The sequence below is a fragment of the Bufo gargarizans genome, chromosome 9, assembly GCF_014858855.1.
Source record: "Bufo gargarizans isolate SCDJY-AF-19 chromosome 9, ASM1485885v1, whole genome shotgun sequence".
Classification (NCBI taxonomy): domain Eukaryota; kingdom Metazoa; phylum Chordata; class Amphibia; order Anura; family Bufonidae; genus Bufo; species Bufo gargarizans.
Genome location: NC_058088.1, coordinates 150,412,713 through 150,433,873, shown reverse-complemented (window position 1 = coordinate 150,433,873; position 21,161 = coordinate 150,412,713). Strand labels below are relative to the sequence as shown.

The 21,161-nt window shown below is 46.1% G+C and overlaps 1 protein-coding gene across 2 annotated transcripts in view; it reads right to left on the bottom strand.

Moving 5' to 3' along the window:
- LOC122946757 (gamma-aminobutyric acid receptor subunit beta-4-like) overlaps positions 1–21,161 on the bottom strand; it is a 454,454-nt gene that overhangs the window by 225,252 nt on the left and 208,041 nt on the right. For both annotated transcript variants that reach the window (XM_044306553.1, XM_044306552.1), the window contains exon 4: positions 876–943. In XM_044306553.1, the coding sequence (XP_044162488.1) occupies positions 876–943 (68 nt within the window). The remainder of the gene's footprint in view (positions 1–875; positions 944–21,161) is intronic.

Here is a 21,161-nt window from a genome sequence, read left to right as displayed (position 1 = left end):
AGGGTCAGGGCAGGGGGCAATCAGGCAAAGTCTGTAAAATGGAATCCAAAGTCTTCTACACAGAATGACAAGAAAGAGCAGAATACCTCAGCTTAAACAGGAACTAGACTAGCTAGGAACCTAATTGCTCAGGCTCCTCCCAGTTGAAGGAGGCACCTTTAAATAAACATTGCAGACCAGCCATATGCTGGGGAAGATAGAGGGCGTGCACATGCTGCCTCAAAAAAAGGAGGAGAGACAAACCCACCCTAATAAACATGACTCTGAGCCAGAGCACAAGCTCCGCTGAGAGCTGGAAGGAGGATGCCAAAGACTATATATCTGCACCCATGCCAGCAAGAAACAATTTTCACACTGTACTCCTACTGCTCCCAAATAAAAGGGAGAATTTTTCCAGACTATTTCAACTTCAGAACAACACTGTTTATTCTGACAATGAGCACTTGTGTGTGTTATACGCATTAACGCATCATTTTTGGATGATTGTGCACAACAAGCCACTGTTTCTCATGACATTAAAGTGTGTATAAACAGGGGCAGAGATTTTAAAGGTAAATGTTTTTTTCTTTATTTTATACAGCCGCCTGCTTTTGCCAATTATTAAAAAGGTTCAGAGACACCAGTATGAAGCACCAAGCGATAAGGCAAAAGACATAGTCTGATCAGCACCTTAGCAGCTAGACAGGGAGAAGTTATTAATATTTGCAGTGCTGAAAGGAAGTTCACTGAAATCCAGTCCTAATACATACATGTGGAGTGGAGCATACATGTGGAGTGGAGCAACACCTGCGCGAGACAGCAGCAAACATGGGTAACATAAAGATTGTATACATGAATTTAAAAAATCATTTATTTAATGACTTTATTTTACTCACCATATTGACCTCAGATATTTGGTCAATGCTGGATATATGTATACTCATCCCCACAGTGACTGGAGGACCTGTAAAAAAGAAAAAATATTTTGGGATAGGCAAACTATGCATGTTTTATATTTCTGTAATACAATGGAAAGAATTCGCAGCACACCCAAAGGTTTTCAAGAAGGTTATTTATTTAACCCATAGTAACATAAGTTGGTAAGGCTGGAAAAATACATACATTATGACTATCCAGTTCAGCCTGTTATTTTGCATAGTTGATCCAGAGATGCAAAATAGGCATAAAAAACCCATGATGTACTGTAGAAGCCAATTTACCTCATTTTAAGGGGGGAAAAAACCCTTCCTGAATCTAATCAGTCAGTCAGAATAATTCTCTGGAGCAATGACCCTACTCCAGAAATCTAATAACTCTAATCTGTAATATTATTATACTCCAGGAATCCAGGCTCCTCTTGAACTCTTTTAGTGAATTCACCCTCACAACTTCCTCTGGCAACGAGTCCCGTAGTTTCACTGCTCTTATAGTTGCATGACATGTATCTCGGCCAGGATAGCAAAGCAGCAGTGATCCCATAGAAATGCACTGTAATATCATACGTCAGCCCGCATGAGATTTCACGGGGTATCTTCAACCAAGATGGCTGCGACACCCTATTTGCACACAAATGGATGAGGTGAATATGATTTATTTATTTTTTATCGCCATTTAAGGGAAAATTGATTTGTTAACACAAAGTGCAAGGAAATTTGGCTTTGCGGCAAATACATTTTTTTCCTAAAAGAGTCAATTTGTTTGACTTTGATTCGCTCAACACTAGTAGACAGGTTTATGGTGTAATGCTTGCTTATTAGATGACTTTCCCACTCACAGAGAAAACAGAATTCTATGTGGATTTGAGAAGTACAACCACCTGGAACTCAGATTAGATTTGCCACAACCAGAATACATGGAATTACCCTTTTATCATAAGAACTATTTTTTTAGTGGAAGATTTGTTGTGACTATTCTTTCAATTGTACTTAGGTTGGTTAACATGTCTGATATCAGTTAAGATACAGATTAAATAAGGTGATGTGAAATAGTGGTAGAGGAAAGAAACACACGTTTAGGCTACATTCACACGTCAGTATTTTTCTATAATCCGAATTTCGGTCCGTTTTTTGCGGATCCGTTGTTCCTGAAAATGTTTCCGTATGTCATCCGTATGTATACATGTATACATTTCAATAATCAAATAAAGTTGTTTGGATTTCTTTGAAAAAAAAATAAAATAAAAATTTGCTATGTGTTTCCAGGAACGGATTCCGCAAAAAACGGAAGACATACGGAATGACATTCGAATGTCTTCCGTTTTTTGCGGAACCATTGACTTTGCATTGTACCAGGATCCAATTTTTCAGGAACATAATAGGACATGTTTTATATTTAAACGGACATGCGGAACGGAACAACGGAAACGGACAGCACACATTGTGCTGTCCGATTTTTTCCAGGACCCATTGAAAATGAATGGGTCCTGATCTGGTCCTGATCTGTTCCACAAAAAACGGAACAGATCAGGAAAGAAAAAACGGACGTGTGAATGGACCCTTAGAGTACGATTTTTTTTTTTTTATCTTTTCAGTCAGTTGTCTCTTTTTCCCAACCTCCTTTCAAAGATTATAATCTACAAGAAACAAGTTGAACATGAAGGTGGTTACTGTTCCTGAGAAGACACACTAGGGTAGATTTTAGTCTTCTTATACACCAGAAAACTGATTTATCATGCCCCTCTTCAGGGCAATGCCACAATGAGTAAAGGCACTTGTGCAAACATTTTTGCGCAAGTGCCGTTAAAAAAGTAGCAAACATGTATGGAACAGTCTCAGAACTTTCCACAAGTGAACTTACTGTTACCCTCGGAAGCATCATTTAAAAATGTTTAACTGACAGAACTCTGCAAATGATAGGAGAAAGTGTTTTACTAATTAGATTTTTCCATCCTTAGGATTCATGCACACAATTTTTATTTATTTTTATCCGCATCCGTTTCGCATTTTTTGCAGGTCAGATGATGCAGACCGATTCACTTAAATGGAGCCTCAAAATAACATGTTCTATACTTGTCCATTTTACGGACAAGGATAGGACTGTTCTATAGATGGCAGGACATTCCGTTCCGAAAAATGTGAAACGCACACGCCCAATATCCGCGTTTTACAGATCCAAAATTTGCAGATTGAAAAAATGACTACATCAATAGATTTTTTCAGTGAGATTTAAATTATTCTTCTGCACAGAATCATGGCAATCACCTACATATTTACTATGTTTTGACTTATTTTTCTAATATGAAATTTACGTAAGACTTTTCGTTCTACCTTATCACTTCTTAAACGTATTCTGATACCCAGGTACATCTACTTCACCCCCCAAAAAAAGTTAAACACATACTATATAAATAATGCAGTTTATTAACAAATGCTATATATTTATAAAACTTCCTACAGAGCAATACTTATTTTTCCTTAATTGATTTTACAACATTCCACAGTTTATGTTGACATAAAAATGATCATTTCATTGTATTATACAGTTAGAACTAGCAAATGGAGGAGTTAACACATATTTTTTTCTGGAGCTGTCCATGAAAAAATCTAAACTAACAAAAATGGGAAAAATCTTTTATTGATGTAATCTGAACAGCTTTCTTTTTCAGGTTAAAAATGAGGATAAAAAATTACCTGAAGATTTTGAAGCGTAATTTCATTTTAAATATCAACCAAAATTTCTAAAAAATAAAGAGACATTTTTAGATGACTCTTTTGTTGACAGCTCTTGAAAAGATCTGAGTTTACTTCTGAATTTGGTTTGTTATTCTCCAGTACTAGTGTATATGTTGATGCAAAAGGGTGTTGTCCACTGTCCGCCATAGAAAAATTTCCTTTGGTATCTGAAAAAGGTAGACTACCTCTGAAATGCATCATAGCCGCATGCCATTATGTTTTAAAAAAGTAATTTTACCCATGGTGGACATCACTCTCATAACACTGGATGCCTCATCCAGGTAAATCGTAAGACATACGCAGAAGCACTAAGTCTTCCAAACACCTTTGCTAGTTACAGGAAACCTTAAGGCTCAGATACCCTTTGCATGAAGAGAATGCCTTAAATACCCAGGGACCCTAAGCCATTGTCTGGGGAAGGTTTATTGACCGTGCAGTCTTGCCCTTTCAAAGGCCAGATAGGAGCACGTGGCTTAAGGGTACACTAGGCAAGATGATGGAGGCAGCAACATGGAGAGGATATGGGATAGCATGGTATGTGGTGCGGCATCTGCCCACAATGGACAGCAGAAGGGCTGTGAGCACAAACTGCAAACCTAACAGCTAACCAGTCAATGTGAAACCTATTAAACAGCCCTGAAACATGACTAGGAATTTTAGCTAAGCCAGATTCTTCCAAAAGGAAGAGACACCAATCTGTAGACAGCTGATTCAGGGTCTTTGCCCCTCATCACTACAGTGCAGGTTACCAAATGGCTGGATGAGAAGCCTTTAACCAACTCTCAGGTAAATACTATATCTCCTTGCGGAGAATGGAAACTGGGTGAAAAGTCTTATAGGCAATGCTCGCTGGGAAGAAGATATGCAAATCTCAAAAGGGAAGGAAGCTGTGTCTCTGAAACCACCTACAGATAACTGCTCTGTAAAATAGAACTTGAATAAGGCCCCTTGCAGACGAGCATGTCCGGATTAGGTACCGGATGCGTTGCGAATGCATTCTGTAAAAATACGCAATTTCGCAGGCAAAGTCATTCAGTTTTGCCTGCGATCTTGTTAGTTTTTATCGCAGGGGTGCAATGCGTTTTGATGCGTTTTGCACAAGCGCGATAAGAAACTGGATGTATACAAACATCTCTTAGCAACCACCTGTGAAAAACACATTGCATCTGCACCTGCTTGCGGATGCGATGCAATTTTCACGCAGCCACATTCACTTCTATGGGGCCAGCGTTGCGTGAAAATTGCAGAATATAGAACATGCTGCGATTTTCACGCAACGTACAAGTGATGCGTGAAAACCAACGCACATGTACACAGCCCCATTGAAATGAATGGGTCCGCATTCCGTGCGGGCGCAATGCGTTCCCATCACACATTGCACCCACGTGGAATACTCGCTCGCGTGAAAGGAGCCTAAAAGTCTGATGTTAACATAAATGTTCTGTATATTTCAAGGAAGAAGCTAATTTTGTGTTTGAATAGTAAAGCAAACAATATGCACTTATTCTACTTTTATGTTTACAGAAGAAGAGTATAGAGAGAGAGCACATCATAGATACATATGAGAATTGGATGCATTTATGATTACCTGGACATATCAACTACCTATAACATTGTCTAGTAATGAATGGTGAGGATTTAGACTCCAACTGTCAAGTTGTATTTGAGATTAATCAGTAGGAATTTGGGAAATATATAAACAAATGGGGTTTTTCTATGTGTTATGTAAAAAGCCTTTGAGTACTGTAGGAAGGCGCAAGGGACCGTCGTTGACGGAAGGTATGTGTCACCGAGGTTCCTGCTTCTCTCTCTGACAGAGGAGCTCTGGCAATCGCTGGATTGGGATCTAAGCCGTGTGCTAGGCTCGAGGCCTGAGTTTGGGAGAACTGCTCTGTCCTAAGCAATGCCGATCGGGTGTGAACTAACACCTAGGATAACAGGTGATTGTTTTTGCTGTATGAACTGTCTAGGTGTGAACGAACACCAAAACTGCAAATGGACTGTCGTACTGTTTTGTTGCCATAAGTGTGAATAAAACACTGAGGTTTTTGAGTAACAAACTGGTCTTTGCCTCTATACTGCATCCGCTTGTCCTGTCTACCAGAGCGAATCTCCACAATTGGTGGAGGATGCAGACAAGAGCAGTGAAGCTGGCGTCAATGGCAAAATATTTTTTGGTTTGCATTTTTGGACACGGTGGTATGTCATACATCAAACCAGCGGTATTACAACCCGTGTCTCATGACAAAATGGAGGCTGTTGTGAAGGCCCTCATGGACGCTAATCTGCAGCAGCAAGAGACAAACCTGCAACAACATGAGGTTAACAAAAGACCAACCATTTGCTGCTACAACACGTAATGGCTTTGGAGACAACAGGAGCAACCCTGAGCGTCCACGATGCCCAGAAGGCAGTCCGTGCGGCGATTCCTAAGATGACACCTGCAGACAACATTGAAACCTACCTGGTGATATACAAGAAAATAGCCAGAAGGGAGAAGCTACCCCGAGACCAGTGGGCTGAGGTCGTTGCTCCGTTTATGGCATCCGATTCCCAGCGGGTGTATTCGACTTGCCAGACGATCAAGCGGCCGACTACCACAAAGTAAAGGGTGAGATTTTGGCAAGACTGGGGGTGAATGTGTTTGTCCGGGCCCAGCGGGTACATCAGTGGGGGTTTAAGCCGGCTGAGCATGCGAGACCCCAGTATTATGACTTACTCAACCTTTTGTAAAAGTGGCTACAGCCTGATGTGCTGAGTCCCAGGGCTATGCTGGACAGAATATTGGCTGATATGTTCTGGAAGGTTTTGCCACCCCCTCTCGAGCAATGGATCGGCCAGGTCTCTTTAGGTAATGCCCTAGAGATGGTCGACCTGGGGGAACGCTATGAGGCTACCCGGAATCTACAGGGGGTTTCTATTGGGAGGGGAGCAGTAAAATCCTGCAAATATCCATCCCAGACCCAGCAACTTTGCCAACCAAACCCGCCCGGGATGGACCCGGCTCTGATAGCTTTCTGACCTTGTCGGGAGCCTGGCCATGTACAAGCTGACTGTCCACATCAGGTGAAACCCATGGACACAAACTATGGCTTCCATCAGTCATTATAAGCCAGGAAGCTGTGTGCAGCGGGTACCCCAGAAACTCTAAATCACTTGTGCCAGGTGGAAGTGGGAGACACTCCAGCGGAGGCCCTGCTGGACTCAGGGAGACTGGTGTCCCTAGTAAGGGCTCCCCTGGTACGGTTCTTTGAGTATACTGGCTGAAAAGTCTGGGTCATGTGCATTCATGGGGACTTAAAAGACTATCCCACCGTCTTGGTGTCTCTAACCATGCGGGCCGGCAGGTGGATTCACAAAGTGGCAGTTGCCACAAACTTACACTAAGAAATTAATATTCGGGAGAGACTTTTCGGGTTTCCCGTCATTGTGGCCTGCTATGAGAGTGACCGATACCCATGAGACAGGGGTAACCACAGCACAGTGGCCTTGCTCCGGGGGGAGGCCAGAATCCTGGGAACCCGAGGCAAAAGGGCCAGCGGTAGGGGTGACTGCCACTTCGGTGGAAGAGGGGGAGACAACCCCACTGAGTGTAATGGTGGGAGACGTGGAGGACTTGCCGCCGGGGCCTGAGCTGGCAGACCTCAATGTCTCCATGGATAATTTTGGTACTGCACAACACCAGGACCCAACCCTATCCCGAGCCTGGGAAAATATATTAATAGTAGATTGTAAAGAGTAGATGGTGCACAACAAGCTGGGGCAGAGTCAGTGTTCCCCCGTTTTGTGGTTCATCAGGATATGTTGTATCGGGTAAACCAGCTGCGGGGTGAACCCATTGAACAGTTGGTGGTGCCCCAGGCTTATCGCAAACTCGTGTTAGAGTTAGCCCACCAACATGTTCTTGGGGGTCATCTGGGAATGCAGAAAACACAGGACCGGATACTACAACGGTTTTTCTTGCCCAGTGTGTTTAGAGAGGTAGACGAATTCTGTAAGTCTTGCCCGACCTGCTAGGCAACTAGCACCCTGCACCTTTTCCGCAGTCCCTTGGTACCTCTCCTGATCATCGAGGTAACGTTTGAGTGAATCGCTATGAACCTCGTTGGTCAAGTACCGAAGTCCACTAGAGGACACCAACAGATCTCGGTCATCCTAGACTACGTCACTTGGTACCAGGAGGCGATGCCACTGCTACATACATCGGCTAAATTTATAGCTAAGGAGCTAATGGAGATGTTCTCCCGAGTGGGGATACCTAAAGAGGTTCTGACTGACTAGGGGACCCTTTTATGTTCAAGGTCATGAGGGAACTCTATGAGTTTCTGCATATCAAACAGTTACGGACGTCCGCGTATCATCCGCAAATGGACGGTCTGGTTGAAAGGTTTAACAAAACACTAAAAACTATGTTAAAAAGGGTGGTGTCTAAAGATGGGAAGGGCTGGGATCTTCTTCTGCCCTATCTCATGTTCGCTGTGCGAGAGGTACCCCAGGCCTCTACTGGGTTCTCTCCCTTCAAACTGCTGACAAATTGCTTGTCAGGGAGCATATGGAGAATGCTCAGCGCGCCCAGAGTCGGATCTATAATCGCCAGGCTCGGGTCCGGATCTTTAACCCAGTGATCGGGTTTTGGTTCTGGTGCCGACCGTGAACAGTAAGTTCCTGGCCAGGTGGCAGGGGCCCTACGAGGTACTTGACAAAATTGGAGAGGTAAATTACAAGGTACACCAGCCAGGGAGGCGAAAGCCGGAGCAGGTGTACCATGTGAATCTACTGAAACCGTGGAAAGATAGGGAAACCTGTACTGAAGACAGCCTGTGACCAGGTTTTCTAGGGGAAGCAGCTTTGACCCGTCTGTCTGAAGTAAGGGAAGTGGCTTCCACAATGAAAATTGCTGACAGCCTCTCCTCTAAGCAGGCTCAGGAGGCTAGGGAGTTTATTAGCCGGAACACGGATGTGTATTCGGATCTTCCTGGATGCACTTCCACAATTCGGCATGACATTGTCACTGAGCCTCAGGCGAAAGTTTGGCTAAAACCGTACCCGGGGCTCGGCGACCAGCCATCTCAGAAGAAGTGCAGATGCTGCTGAGGCTAGATGTCATTGAGTAGTCTAAAAGTGAGTGGGCTAGTCCTATAGTGCTAATACCCAAGCTGGACGGGACACTCCAGTTTTGCAGTGATTCCCAAAAACTAAACCAGATCTCTAAGTTTGATGCATATCCCATGCCTCGGGTGGATGAGCTTATTAAGAGGTTAGGCCAAGCCCGGTATTTTCCTGTTTTGGACCTCAGCAAAGGGTACTGGCAGGTACCCTTGATGGAGGCTGCCAAATTGAAAACTTTCATCACACTAGAGGGGCTGTACCAATATAAGATGTATACCCTTGGTCTGCATGGCGCCCCTGCCACTTTTAATCGGCTCATGGACATTGTGCTGCGTCCACATCGTCGGTACGCTTTGGCTTACCTGGATGATATTGTCATCCATAGTACCGACTGGAAAAGTCATCTGCGCAAAGTGCAGGCTGTAGTGGACTCTCTTAGGGAGGCTGGACTGACCGCTAACCCAAAGAAATGTGCAATAGGGTTAGAGGAGACTAAGTACCTGGGGTACGTCATTGGATGTGGATTTATCAAACCCCAGGTGAATAAAATAGAGGCGATTAGGAATTGGCCCTAACCTGTCACCACGTGGCAAGTAAAGTCGTTCCTGGGAATGGTGGGCTATTATATGAGTTTCGTTCCCCATTTTGCCACTTTAGCGGCTCCATTCACAGGGCTCTTTAAGGGACGGAAGTCCGTCATTTTCCGCTTGAATGACCAGGCGGAAGAGGCTTTTTCTGTGTTGAAGTCGGTGCTGTGCGGGTCACCAGTTTTGATGATGTCCGACTTCAAGAGGGAGTTTGTGGTACAGACCGATGCCTCTGAAGTAGGCCTCAGAGCTGTACTCTCTCAGGAAATTAATGGGGAGGAACATCCCGTAGTTTTTTTCCTGAGCTGCAAACTCACCCCAGCCAAGACCAGGTACAGTATAGTGGAGAGAGTGTACCTGGCCATCAAGTGGGCACTCGTGTCTCTCCGCTATAATCTGTTGGGGAGAAAGTTCCATCTGGTGACTGACCACTCCCCTCTCAAGATGATGAGCCAGGCCAAAGAGAGGAATGCTCGGGTCACCAGATGGTTCTTGTCATTACAGAACTTCATGTTCTCAGTGGAACACAGGGCAGGCCACTTGCAGGGAAAAGCGGATGCCCTGTCTGCCAAGTGTTCACCCCCACAGGGATGAAAAAAGGAGGGAGGTATGTAGGAAGGCGCAAGGGACCGTTGTTGTAGAAGGTATGTGTCACTGAGGTTCCTGGCCTCGGTGGAGTAAGAGCCAGTTTTCATGTGTCAGCAGCAGTTGCTGTTTGACACCTTGCTATTTAGTATAGCTGCAATAGCTGATCCGGGCCGGCTCTTACTGGGAGTAGTCAAAGTGCTGGGTGGGTGACTACCCCCACGTTCCAGGCCGGGTCTTGACTGGCCTATATAAAAAAAAACAGCCAGCAGTGTCAGCTGGGGGTAATTACCTCTCTCTCTGACAGAGAAGCTCTGGCAATTGCTGGATTTGGATCTAAGCCATGTGCTAGGCTGGAGGCCTGAGTTTGGGAGAACTGCTCTGTCCTGAGCAATGCCGATCGGGTGTGAACTAACACCTAGGATAACAGGTGACTGTTTTTTCTGTATGAACTGTCTAGGTGTGAACGAATACCAAAACTGCAAATGGACTGTCGTACTGTTTTGTTGCCATACGTGTGAATAAAACACTGAAGTTCTTGAGTTACAAACTGGTCTTTGCCTCTACACTGCATCCACTTGTCCAGTCTACCAGAGCGAATCGCCACAGTACATCCACATGGCATAGCTGTGCTGTGGTTGGTAAGCAGCCACCCTGTGGCCGAGTAACATGCTTTAATGCATGGCTCAGCAAGATCAGACTGATTGGAACCAAATTGTTCATAGTTATTGGCTGAGCAGTTTTGTGAGTTACCATGTGGCCATTAAAAAAAAACAAAAAAAAAAACACCAAATAAACCATTTTTGTTTTTGGACGAGCAGTACTGGCAGCACGGTGCCAGCCCATGTGTCCATATATTTAAAGCAATTTATCCCTATTAAAAAGGGGTTATCTAGATATAATTGTTTTCCTTTTTTTGCTGTGCTCAGCCTGCCAGGCCCTGAAAATTACTAAGGTACTTGTGCTACTTTTTCTGTCTCAATCTGCACATTGGGAAAGTGGTCACATGGCTGCTCCCTCTGTGGAAACTGTATTTCCTTTGACATCATGACCAGGCCTCCCCTCAAGTCCTTTGTTGGAGTCCACACCAGAGTGGTTGTGATTAGAGATGAGCGAATTTCTACAAAAATATTCCGAAAATATTTGATTAGATCCAAACTTATTTGTGGCTAATCGTGTGAAAAAACTGCTATTTCCTGGCTGCAGAGAGTCTTTATAGTGGTGTAGAACACTATGCCTTGCAGTATTACGCATAGAGAGTCTGCTGTCAGAGTAGGAAGGGTGTCAGCAGTAAGTTTGTGTTGACGTCACAGATTCTTTTGCCCTTCCTCTGACCCGTCAGAACAATAACCCCAAAAAATTGAACGTCTGTTGAGCTTCCGCCTTCATTTGTTCAGCATTTGCTCTGTAATCTATCAGTATTTCTAAAGTAAAAAAAAAAAAAACAGGAGTGGATCCAAAACAGAGATAACACGTGAATGGAATATTTGCATGTCTTCTGTGTTTTGTACCCACTCCTGCTATTGACTACCAAATCATAAGCCAATTCTTATGCAAAATAGGGACCATGTCATACAGGCCTTACAGCTGCTAAATAGACAGGATCCGTTGTGTGTCTCATTTTTCCTTCCTTCTGACAAATCAGGAGAAGGGTCAAATAAATGATGATGTCAAGCAGGCCAAAAAGACAAAATAGTCATGGAGTGGGGAGGGTGGGAACTGCATGAGAAGTCCACATAGTGGCCCAGTGACAGAGTGGGGAGGTGGCAGCAGCATGAGGAGACCACAGAGTGGTGATGTGGCAGCAGCATGTAGAGACCACAGAGTGGCCCAGTGACAGTGTTGAGGTAGCAGCAGGATGAGGAGACCACAGAGCAGTGATGAGGCAGCAGCATGAGGAGATGTCACCGCCAGATCTCTGAGAAGCTCTGACAGATGTTCTTCAGTACCTCTTGCTTGAGGTTCTTTAGTTTTGGTTTTGTTTTGTCATCTTGTTTCCCTCTCTCAGCTGTCATCTAGTTGCACTGATTGCATCCCTTTATATCCCCTCCCATACTGCATCACTTTGCGGTTTATACAACTTCCTGTATTGTGCTCACTGCTAGATGCTGCAACTGCTGGTTCTTCAGTTAAGTCTTTTCCTTTATTTGTGTTTTCCTGTTGGCTTGATTCTAAGTGACCCTGATTCCCTCCGTATTAAGTGCAGGGAGCCGGTGGTCGTGTCCCCTCACTACTGTAGGGTTTTCAGGTGTCACTCATTAAGATCTTTGCATGGGCTGAGCAGTCAGGGGAGCTCTAGGGCTTTTATAGGGCTCACCCATATGTTCCTTAGTTTGGGATCAAGTCAGTTGGATCTTTATTTGTGACTTCTAGTTTCCTGCAACACGATCTGTGACAGGAGACCACAAAGTGATGATGTGGCAGCAGCATGAGGAGACCACAGAGTGGCCCAGTGACATAGTGTTGAGGTGTCAGCAGCATGAGGAGACCACAGAGTGGTGAGGTGTCAGCAGCATGAGGAGACCACAGAGTGGCCAAATGACATAGTGTTGAGGTGTCAGCAGCATGAGGAGACTACAGAGTGATGAGGTGGCAGCAGCATGAGGAGACCACAGAGTGGCCCAGTGACATAGTGTTGAGGTGTCAGCAGCATGAGGAGACCAGAGTGGTGAGGTGTCAGCAGCATGAGGAGACCACAGAGTGGTGAGGTGTCAGCAGCATGAGGAGACCACAGAGTGGTGAGGTGTCAGCAGCATGAGGAGACCACGGAGTGGCCAAATGACATAGTGTTGAGGTGGCAGCAGCATGAGGAGACCACAGAGTGGCCCAGTGACAGAGTTGGGAGGTGGGTGGTAATACCAGTACCAGCTAAAGATGGTGAGTGGCAGTAGGAGCAGCTGGCAGCAGGTGTGGCATCAGGAGGATAACAGCATCAGAATAGTAGCTGAAGCAGGTAGCCAGAAGAAACAGGTCTCTTTTTGTCAAAGTTTAGATGTGGCAGCATGGATGATCTAGTCTGATGCATCAGGCACTGGTGTTTGAAAATCCTGGCTGATCCACACCTGATTTATCTTTACAAAGGTCAGTTTCTCCACATTTTGGGTGGCCAGGAGAGTTTTCCTTGGGGTAAAGCACCCGCTCTGATGCCACACTGCTGGCAGGGTAGGAAAGCTTGTCAAGGGCAAACTTGGCCAGTTGCGGCCACAATTCGAGTTTGGCTGCCCAGTAGTCCAGTGTATCTTCGATGTGGCAAGGTGCACTCCAAGTATGCCACAACCTGCTGGTTAATGTCTAGCTGCTGGTGATTAGTTTATTCAGTAGGCTAGTGAAGAAAACTGCTCATCAGCGACTCTAGACTTAAGTTGCTGCTGATACAGCTGGTACTGCTCCTGCCTCCCCCCCAGCAACCATGGCAGTGGAAAGTGAGCGCAGAGGGCCCCTTGGTCAGACCTGCGTGAGGATGGGCAATGGTGCACATCGGCAGCGGCCAACTGACTACATAGGATGTCTTTCTAGTAGTTCAATTTGTTCCCCCTCTCAGCGGGTGTAAAAAAGGTCCCCATTTTGTGCCGGTACTGAGGGTATAACATGGTGGAGAGCCAGTAGTCATCCCTCTGTTGAATGGTGCCATTTCGACTGTCACTGCGCAATCAAGTGAACATGCACCAGGCATGAACAAGTGACTCGGAGGGACTCCCTGACTCCATCTCTACTGCATACTGCCATGGTATGTCTGGGTCCTCTGCATCGTCTTCGTCATCACCCTGTAGCTCCTCTGGCTGCTCTTGCTCCTCTTCTCCTTTCACCTGTGGAGAAAAAACATCCATTTCTCTATGCATTGTTTGTGCTCGAATGTCCTCCTCCTCTAGTTAATCCCCCACAGGGCTCATGTGGCCATGAAATATAGTCGCCACGTCTCCTGACCCCAAGCCAGCCAGATTTGGCAGCATGTGCTCCAGGACATGAATCAGTGGAATGACTTTGTTTCTCCCGTAGTCCTGGCGACTGAAAAATAAAGTTGCCTCTTCAAAGGGCCCAAACAAACGGCAGGTGTCACGCATGAGCTGCCACTGGCTAACATCAAAGTTACAGAGGGGAGTACCTGTGTCTGCCTGTATCATCAAGAAATCATTTAAGGCCTTTCTCTGTTCCTATAATTGGTCCAACATATGGAGGTTGGAATTCCAACTGGTGGAAATGTCACATATCAGCCTATGTTGCTGGACACTGTTGTGCCGCTGCAGCTCATGGAGGGTGTGCAAGGGGCTGAAGTGCATGCAAAGTTTCCTGCCCATTTTCAGGATGTTTTGCAGATGGATGAAGACTTCAGGAACGGCTTTACAACCAGATTGAACACGTGCGCCATGCAGGGCGCATTGCTCAGCCCTCCTTGACGCTGTGCCGACACTATGTTCTTCCTGTTGTCGGTCACCATGGTTCCGATTTTCAGTTGTCGAGGAGAAAGCCAGGGTTAGATTACTTGATGAAGGACGCAGAGAAGTTCCTCCTCTGTGTGACTCAGTTTGCCCAGGCAAACTAGGTGCAGAACAGCGTGACACTACCGTGCCCTGCACATGTGGTATGCTGGAGGAGCACTGTGAATTGCTGCTGCAGTGGAGGCTGAAGACACAGTGGAGGATAAGGAGGCAGACGCAGAGCGGACATTGTCGCAGGACCAATGGTGTGAGAATGTGAAGGAGGAAGCCGTGTCACCTGGCCAAGTTGCTGGTGTGGATGGGCAGGAACCACATTTACTCAGTGGGCCGTATAGGACATATATTGTCTATGACCGTAGTTATAGCTCCACACGTCAGCGTTGCCATGCACTTTGGCAGACACCAACAGGCTCAAGGACTGGTCACCTTCTATTCTACATATGTATGCAGGGCTGGTACTGCCTTTTTGGCAAAGATTGTTTGTAATTTGTGTAACTATTATTTTTTGTTGGGAAAGGAGGCAAACCTAACAGAACCCCTGCTCCCCGGTGACCCTCATAACTTTTATAGTTAGTAGAGATGAGTGAATCGAAGCTGACGAACTGTAATTTGATCCGGCTTTCAGGAAAAATTTGATTCGCAATGAATGCCAATTTCCTCTTGCATCATGGTAACGAACCGCATTTTTCCTAAAATGGCTGCTGTACGTGTGAGTACATAGAGAAAGGAAGTCTGGGAAGGCGGGATCACCCAGACTGACATTCATGCAGCCAATCAGCAGCCAGCGAGCCCTGTGATGTCACAGCCCTATAAATTTGGCGGCCATCTTAGATTCAGAAATTTTCCAGAGTTCTAAATGCAGGGACAGATGTGAGAAGGAGCTAGGGACAGCAATTGGAAAAATCTCATTGTGAAAACAACCCTGAAAAAAAGATTTATAAGTGCATGGAAAGGATTGGGAGGAATCATTTCACAGTATCTTAGTGCAGTAAGAGACGTCAGAAGGCACTAGGGACAGTGCTAGAAAAGCGATTTACAAGTGCAGCGAAAGATTATTTGGGGATCCACATAGCCATTATACAGCTCTGTCATTCCAGTAATTTGTTCTTGTAATAGGGGTGCAAGTGCTATGTTGATAAGCCTTTAGTGGCTTATTTTAGTACAAGAAGAAAAATATATATGCACTTCACTGTTGCAGTTATATTTGGTGAAAGCGTTTACTGGCCTATTTCAGTGCAAAAAGAAAAATATATACACACTTCACTGTTGCAGTTATTTGTGATGAAAGCATTTAGTGGCCTATTTCAGTACATAAAGAAAAATATATACGCATTTCACTTCTGCAGTTATATGTGGTGAAAGCCTTTAGTGGCCTATTTAAGTACAGAAGAAAAAATATATGCGCATTTCACTATTGCAGTTATTTGTGGGAAAAGCATTTAGTGGCCTATTTCAGTACAAAAAGAAAAATATATTTGTCGCTTTTAGGGGTGTTTTAATTTTCTTCTAATTTATTTAGTTCAGCTAAAAGTATGTCAGAAAGAGAAGTGCCAGGCCATGCACAGAGGAGTGGCAGAGTCCTAAATGTTTCTGGCACAGGCAGAGGTCCAGCAGAGTAAGGGGGCATAGTAGCAGGAGTCACAGCGAGAGGCCTGAGCTCCCGGTGTCATCTAGCGGTTGTGTCTTGACCAGCAACCCAGCAGTTCTTGATTGGTTAACTCGGTCTTCTACTTCATTTCAAGTGACCCCTAGCCAACAGTCGGTGGGTTCATCAGACACAACCCTTAGTTGGCATGGCCCGAGAGCAGGCCCTGTACCCTCACATGTCCTTAACCTGCCTCTGTCCTTTTCTGTTCCCTCAGCCACAGAAGTATAGTATGCTTTGGGATCAGCTCCACTATACAGCGAGGACGAGCTACTAGAGGACAGCCTGCAGCTACTGCCCAGCCAAGATCTGGAGGGGACATCCGCTGCTTCAACCGCTAGGTGGGCAAGTAGTGATGAGGAGAGTGGCGTAGGAGGTGGTGTTGCGAGCGGTCAGAGACCGTTGAAGAAGACATCAGTGACGTGCAGACACTACTCGATGATGATGAAGCCGATCACACTTGGGAGCCAGTGCAGAAGGGGCTTCATCATCATCAGGAGAAGAGGGTGGCAGCATTTCCGTGAGGCAGCGGCTGAGCCAGCAAGTTGGTAGCATGGCTGGGAGTCAGCAGGGTGGCAGCAGTGGGAGGTCGGGAGCCAAACGTGCCCGGGATAGACCACCTGCTTCACAGCTGGTGCAGGGTTTCACGGAGGCAGCGGCGGTAGCAGTCAGTCAGTTCGGACTGTTGGGGGGAAAATCAACTACTCGGCGGTGTGGCAGTTTTTGTTAAGCCGCCAGGGGAGGAGAACATGACCATATGTAGAATATGTGGGCAGAAGTTGAAGCGTGGCCAGGGTGCCAATGTTGGCACCACGGCCCTGCGTCAACATGTGCAGTGTCACCATAAAGCAGCCTGGGAGAACCGTGGCTCCGATGTGGTGGTCCAGTCTGTCCCAGCAACTGCTGCATCACCCAGTGGCATGCAACAGGTTTCAGCCAGTCAAGGCTCCACCACCTCAGCCGAAGGGAGCTGTCTGTCATTTCCATCTTCTGCTGGTCCAGATGCTCCTGCTCCTCCTCCTACTCCTCAGTTATTCCATCACCAATCGACCACCGAAGCAATTGCTAAGAGACAGCAGGATGCGTGCAGGCATCCAACGTCGCAGAAGCTGAATGTGCTCCTGTCCAAGTTGCTGGTGCTGCAGTCCCTCCCTTTCCAAGTGGTGGACTCAGCACTTTTCAGAGAACTAATGGCTTGTGCCGAGCCGAGGTAGAGAGTCCCACGCCATCACTTCTTTGCGAAAAAGGCAGTACCAGCCCTGCACAAATATGTAGAACAGAAGGTGGGCCAGTCCTTGAGCCCGTCGGTGTCTGCCAAAGTGCGCTGGCAGCGCCGACGTGTGGAGCTGTGATTACAGTCAAGGACAATACATGTCCTTTACGGCCCACTGGGTGAATGTGGTTCCTGCACAGCCACACCAGCAACTTGGCCAGGGGACACCACTTCCGCCTCCACTTTCTCACGCCGTTGGTCCTGCGACAATGTCCGCCTCTGCAGGGACAAGTCACAGTGCCCGTCCAGCATACCACATGTGCACGACATGTCGGTGTTATGCTGTTTTGCACCTCATTTCCCTGGGCGAACGAAGTCACACAGGGGAGGAACTGCTCCATGTCCTTTATCAAGAAACCGAATCCTGGCTATCTCCTTTACAACTAAAAATCAGAACCATGGTGACTGACAATTAGAAGAACATGGTGTCAGCACTGATTCAAGGAGGGCTGAGCCATACGCCCTGCATGGCACACGTGTTCAATCTGGTTGTCAAGCGGTTCCTGAAGTCATCCACCCATCTGCAAGACATCCTAAAAATGGCCAGGAAACTTTGCATGCACTTTAGCCACTCACACACCGCAAAGCACACCCTCCTTGAGCTGCAGTGGCAGAACGGCATCCCCTAACATAGGCTGATATGCAACGTTTCCACCCGCTGAAATTCCACTCTTCATATGTTGGACCGACTATACGAACAGAGAAAGGCCATCAATGATTTCTTGATGATGCAAAAGGATAGGAGTTGTCCCCTGTGTAAATTCGATGTCAGCCAGTGGCAGCTCATGTGTTACACCTGTCATTTGCTCAGGCCCTTTGAGGACGCCATGCTATTTGTCAGTCGCCAGGACTACGGGATGAACAACGTCATTCCACTGCTTCATGTCCTGGAACAGATGGTGATAACAATGGCTGGTCAGGGAACTAGAGACGTGGCGCCTAGATCTCATGGCCTCATGAGCCCTGTGGGGGCTGAACTAGAAGAGGAGGAAGAGGGGGAGGAGGACATTGGAGCACAGGCAATGTGTAGCGAAATGGGTGGTTTTTCTATTCAGGTGACAGGAGAGGAGGAGCAGCCAGAGAAGCTACAGGGCGATGAGGAAGACAGAGGACCCAGACACACTGTGGCAGTATGCAGTGGAGATGGAGGCAGGGAGTCCCTCCGAGTCACTTGCACAAATGGCCCGATGCATGCTCACTTGCTTGCGTAGTGACAGCCGAATTGTCACCATTCGTCAGAGGGATGACTTCTGGTTCTCCACCTTGTTGGACCCTTGCTACCGGTCCAGAATGCGGGCCTTTTTTACACCCACTGAGAGGAAGGACAAACTGAACTACTAGAGAGACATCCTATGTAGTCAGTTGGCCGCTGCCTATCTGTGCCATCATCTATCCTCTTGCAGGTCTGACCGGGGGCCCTCAGTGCTCACGTTTCACTGCCAAGGCTGCTTGGGAGAGGTGGGGATGCAGGAGCAGTACCAGCTGAATTAGCAGCAGCCTGAGTCTACAGTCGCTGATGAGTAGCTTTCTTCACTTGCATAGTTAAGAAACTACTCACCAGCAGCAGCAGATAGACCTGGAGCAGGACCTGAACCAGCAGGTGGTGGCATACTTGGACAGCAACCTGCCAACCCACATTGAAGATCCACTGGGCTACTGGGCAGCCAAACTAGATTTGTGGCCTCAACTAGCAGAGTTTGCCCTTGAAAAGCTGTTCTGCCCAGTCAGTAGTGTGGCATCAGAGCGGCTGTTTAGTGCGGAGGGGGCCATAGTTACCCCAAGGAGAACTCGCCTGTCCACCCAAAATGTGGAAAGACTGACCTTTGCCAAGATGAATCAGGCGTGGATCAGCCAGGATTTCCACCCACCAATGCCTGATGCATCTGATTAGATCATCCATGCCACCTCACCCAAACCTTGAAAAAAGAGACCAGTTTCTTCAGGCTACCTGCCTTAGCTACTATTCTGATGCTGCCACCTGCCTGATGCCACACATCTGATGCCAAGTGCCCCTTCTTTCACTCACCTTCAGCGGGTACTGGTATTGCCACCCACCGCCCCACTCTGTCACCTGGTCACTTAGTGGTCTTCTGATCCTGCTGCTACCATATCCACACTATGTCACCTTGCCACTCTGTGGTATCCTGCTGCTGCCCATCTCCACACTATGTCACCTTGCCACTCTTTATTATCCTGATGCTGCTGCCATCGCCACACTATGTCACCTTGCCACTCTGCGATATCCTGATGCTGCTGCTATCTCCACACTATGTCACCTTTCCACTCTGTGGTATCCTCCTGATGCTGCCACCTCCAGACTCCGCAATTTTGCCATTCGATGGCCTCCTCATACTGCTGCCAACTTCAGACTCAGTCATTGTGCCACTCAGTCGCCTTCTACTGATGCTGCCAACTCCAGACCCTGTCATTGTGCCACTCGGTGGCCTCCTCATACTGCTGCCAACTCAAGACTCATAGGTCCACTCTGTGGACTTCTAATGCTGTTCCCACCCTCCCCACTTCATGACTGGTCCACTATTTTGGTTTTGGGCCTGGCTGACATCATCATTTATTTGACCTTTCTTCTGATCTGTCAGAAGGAAGGAAAATTGAGACGTACAACGGATCCTGTCTGTGTAGCAGCTGTAAGGTCTGTATGGTCCCACCAGAAATGGCTTATGATTTGGTAGCCAAAAGCAGGAGTGCGCACAAAACACAGAAGACATGCCAATATTCCATTCACATGTCATCTTTGTTTTAGATTCACTCCTGTTTTGTTTTTTTTGGCATTAGCAATACTGATGGATTATTGAGCAAATACTGACCGAGTCAAGGCGGATTCTCACAGACAGGATCCATTTTTTGTGGGTTATTGTTCTGACGGGTCAGAGGAAGGGCAAATTAATCAGTGACGTCAACACAAAGTTACTGCTGACACCCTCTCCACTCTGTCGGGGGGCTCTACTTTTATACTCGTTTAATAGAACAGGTTCTGTAGACATCTATGTGGAAGGAGTGCACTTCTTCTTGACACTAACATCGACCTGTAAGGCTGAATTCATACTTGAGTTATTTGGTCAGTTTTGGCCCCATAACTTCCCAAATAAGTGAAGTGTGCAGTGATTCTAAGAGTGACGCCTGTCATCTGCGTGTCATACGGACTCACAGTATTATTTCACTACCACAGCACACTCCCTATGCGTGTTACTGCAAGGCACAGTTTTCTACACCACTATAAAGGCTCTCTGCAGCCAGGAAATATCAGTTTTTTAACATAATTTGCCGCAAATATATTCGGATTGAACCCAATTTTTTTAAAAACATTTGTTGAATCGAATTTTTGAAAAATTCGCTCATCTCTAATAGTTATGTCTACAGAGATGTGTGGGGACTCATTTAACCACCTCAGCTCCCCTAGCTTAAACACCCTTAATGACCAGACCACTTTTTACAATTCTGCACTACACTACTTTCACAGTTTATTGCTCGGTCATACAACTTACCACCCAAATGAATTTTACCTCATTTTCTTCTCACTAATAGAGCTTTCATTTGGTGGTATTTCATTGCTGCTGACATATTATTTTTTTTGCAAAAAAATTACATTTTTCACTTTCAGTTGTAAAATGTTTTTTTTAAAAACTACATTTCTATAAAAAAAATTCTCTAAATGTATTGTTCTACATGTCTTTGATTAAAAAAAATGCAATAAGTGTATATTTATTGGTTTGGATAAAAGTTATAGCGTTTACAAACTATGGTACAGAAATGTGAATTTCCGCATTTTGAAGCAGCTCTGACTTTCTGAACACCTGTCATGTTTCCTGAGGTTCTACAATGGCCAGACAGTAGAAAAACACCACAAATGACCCCATT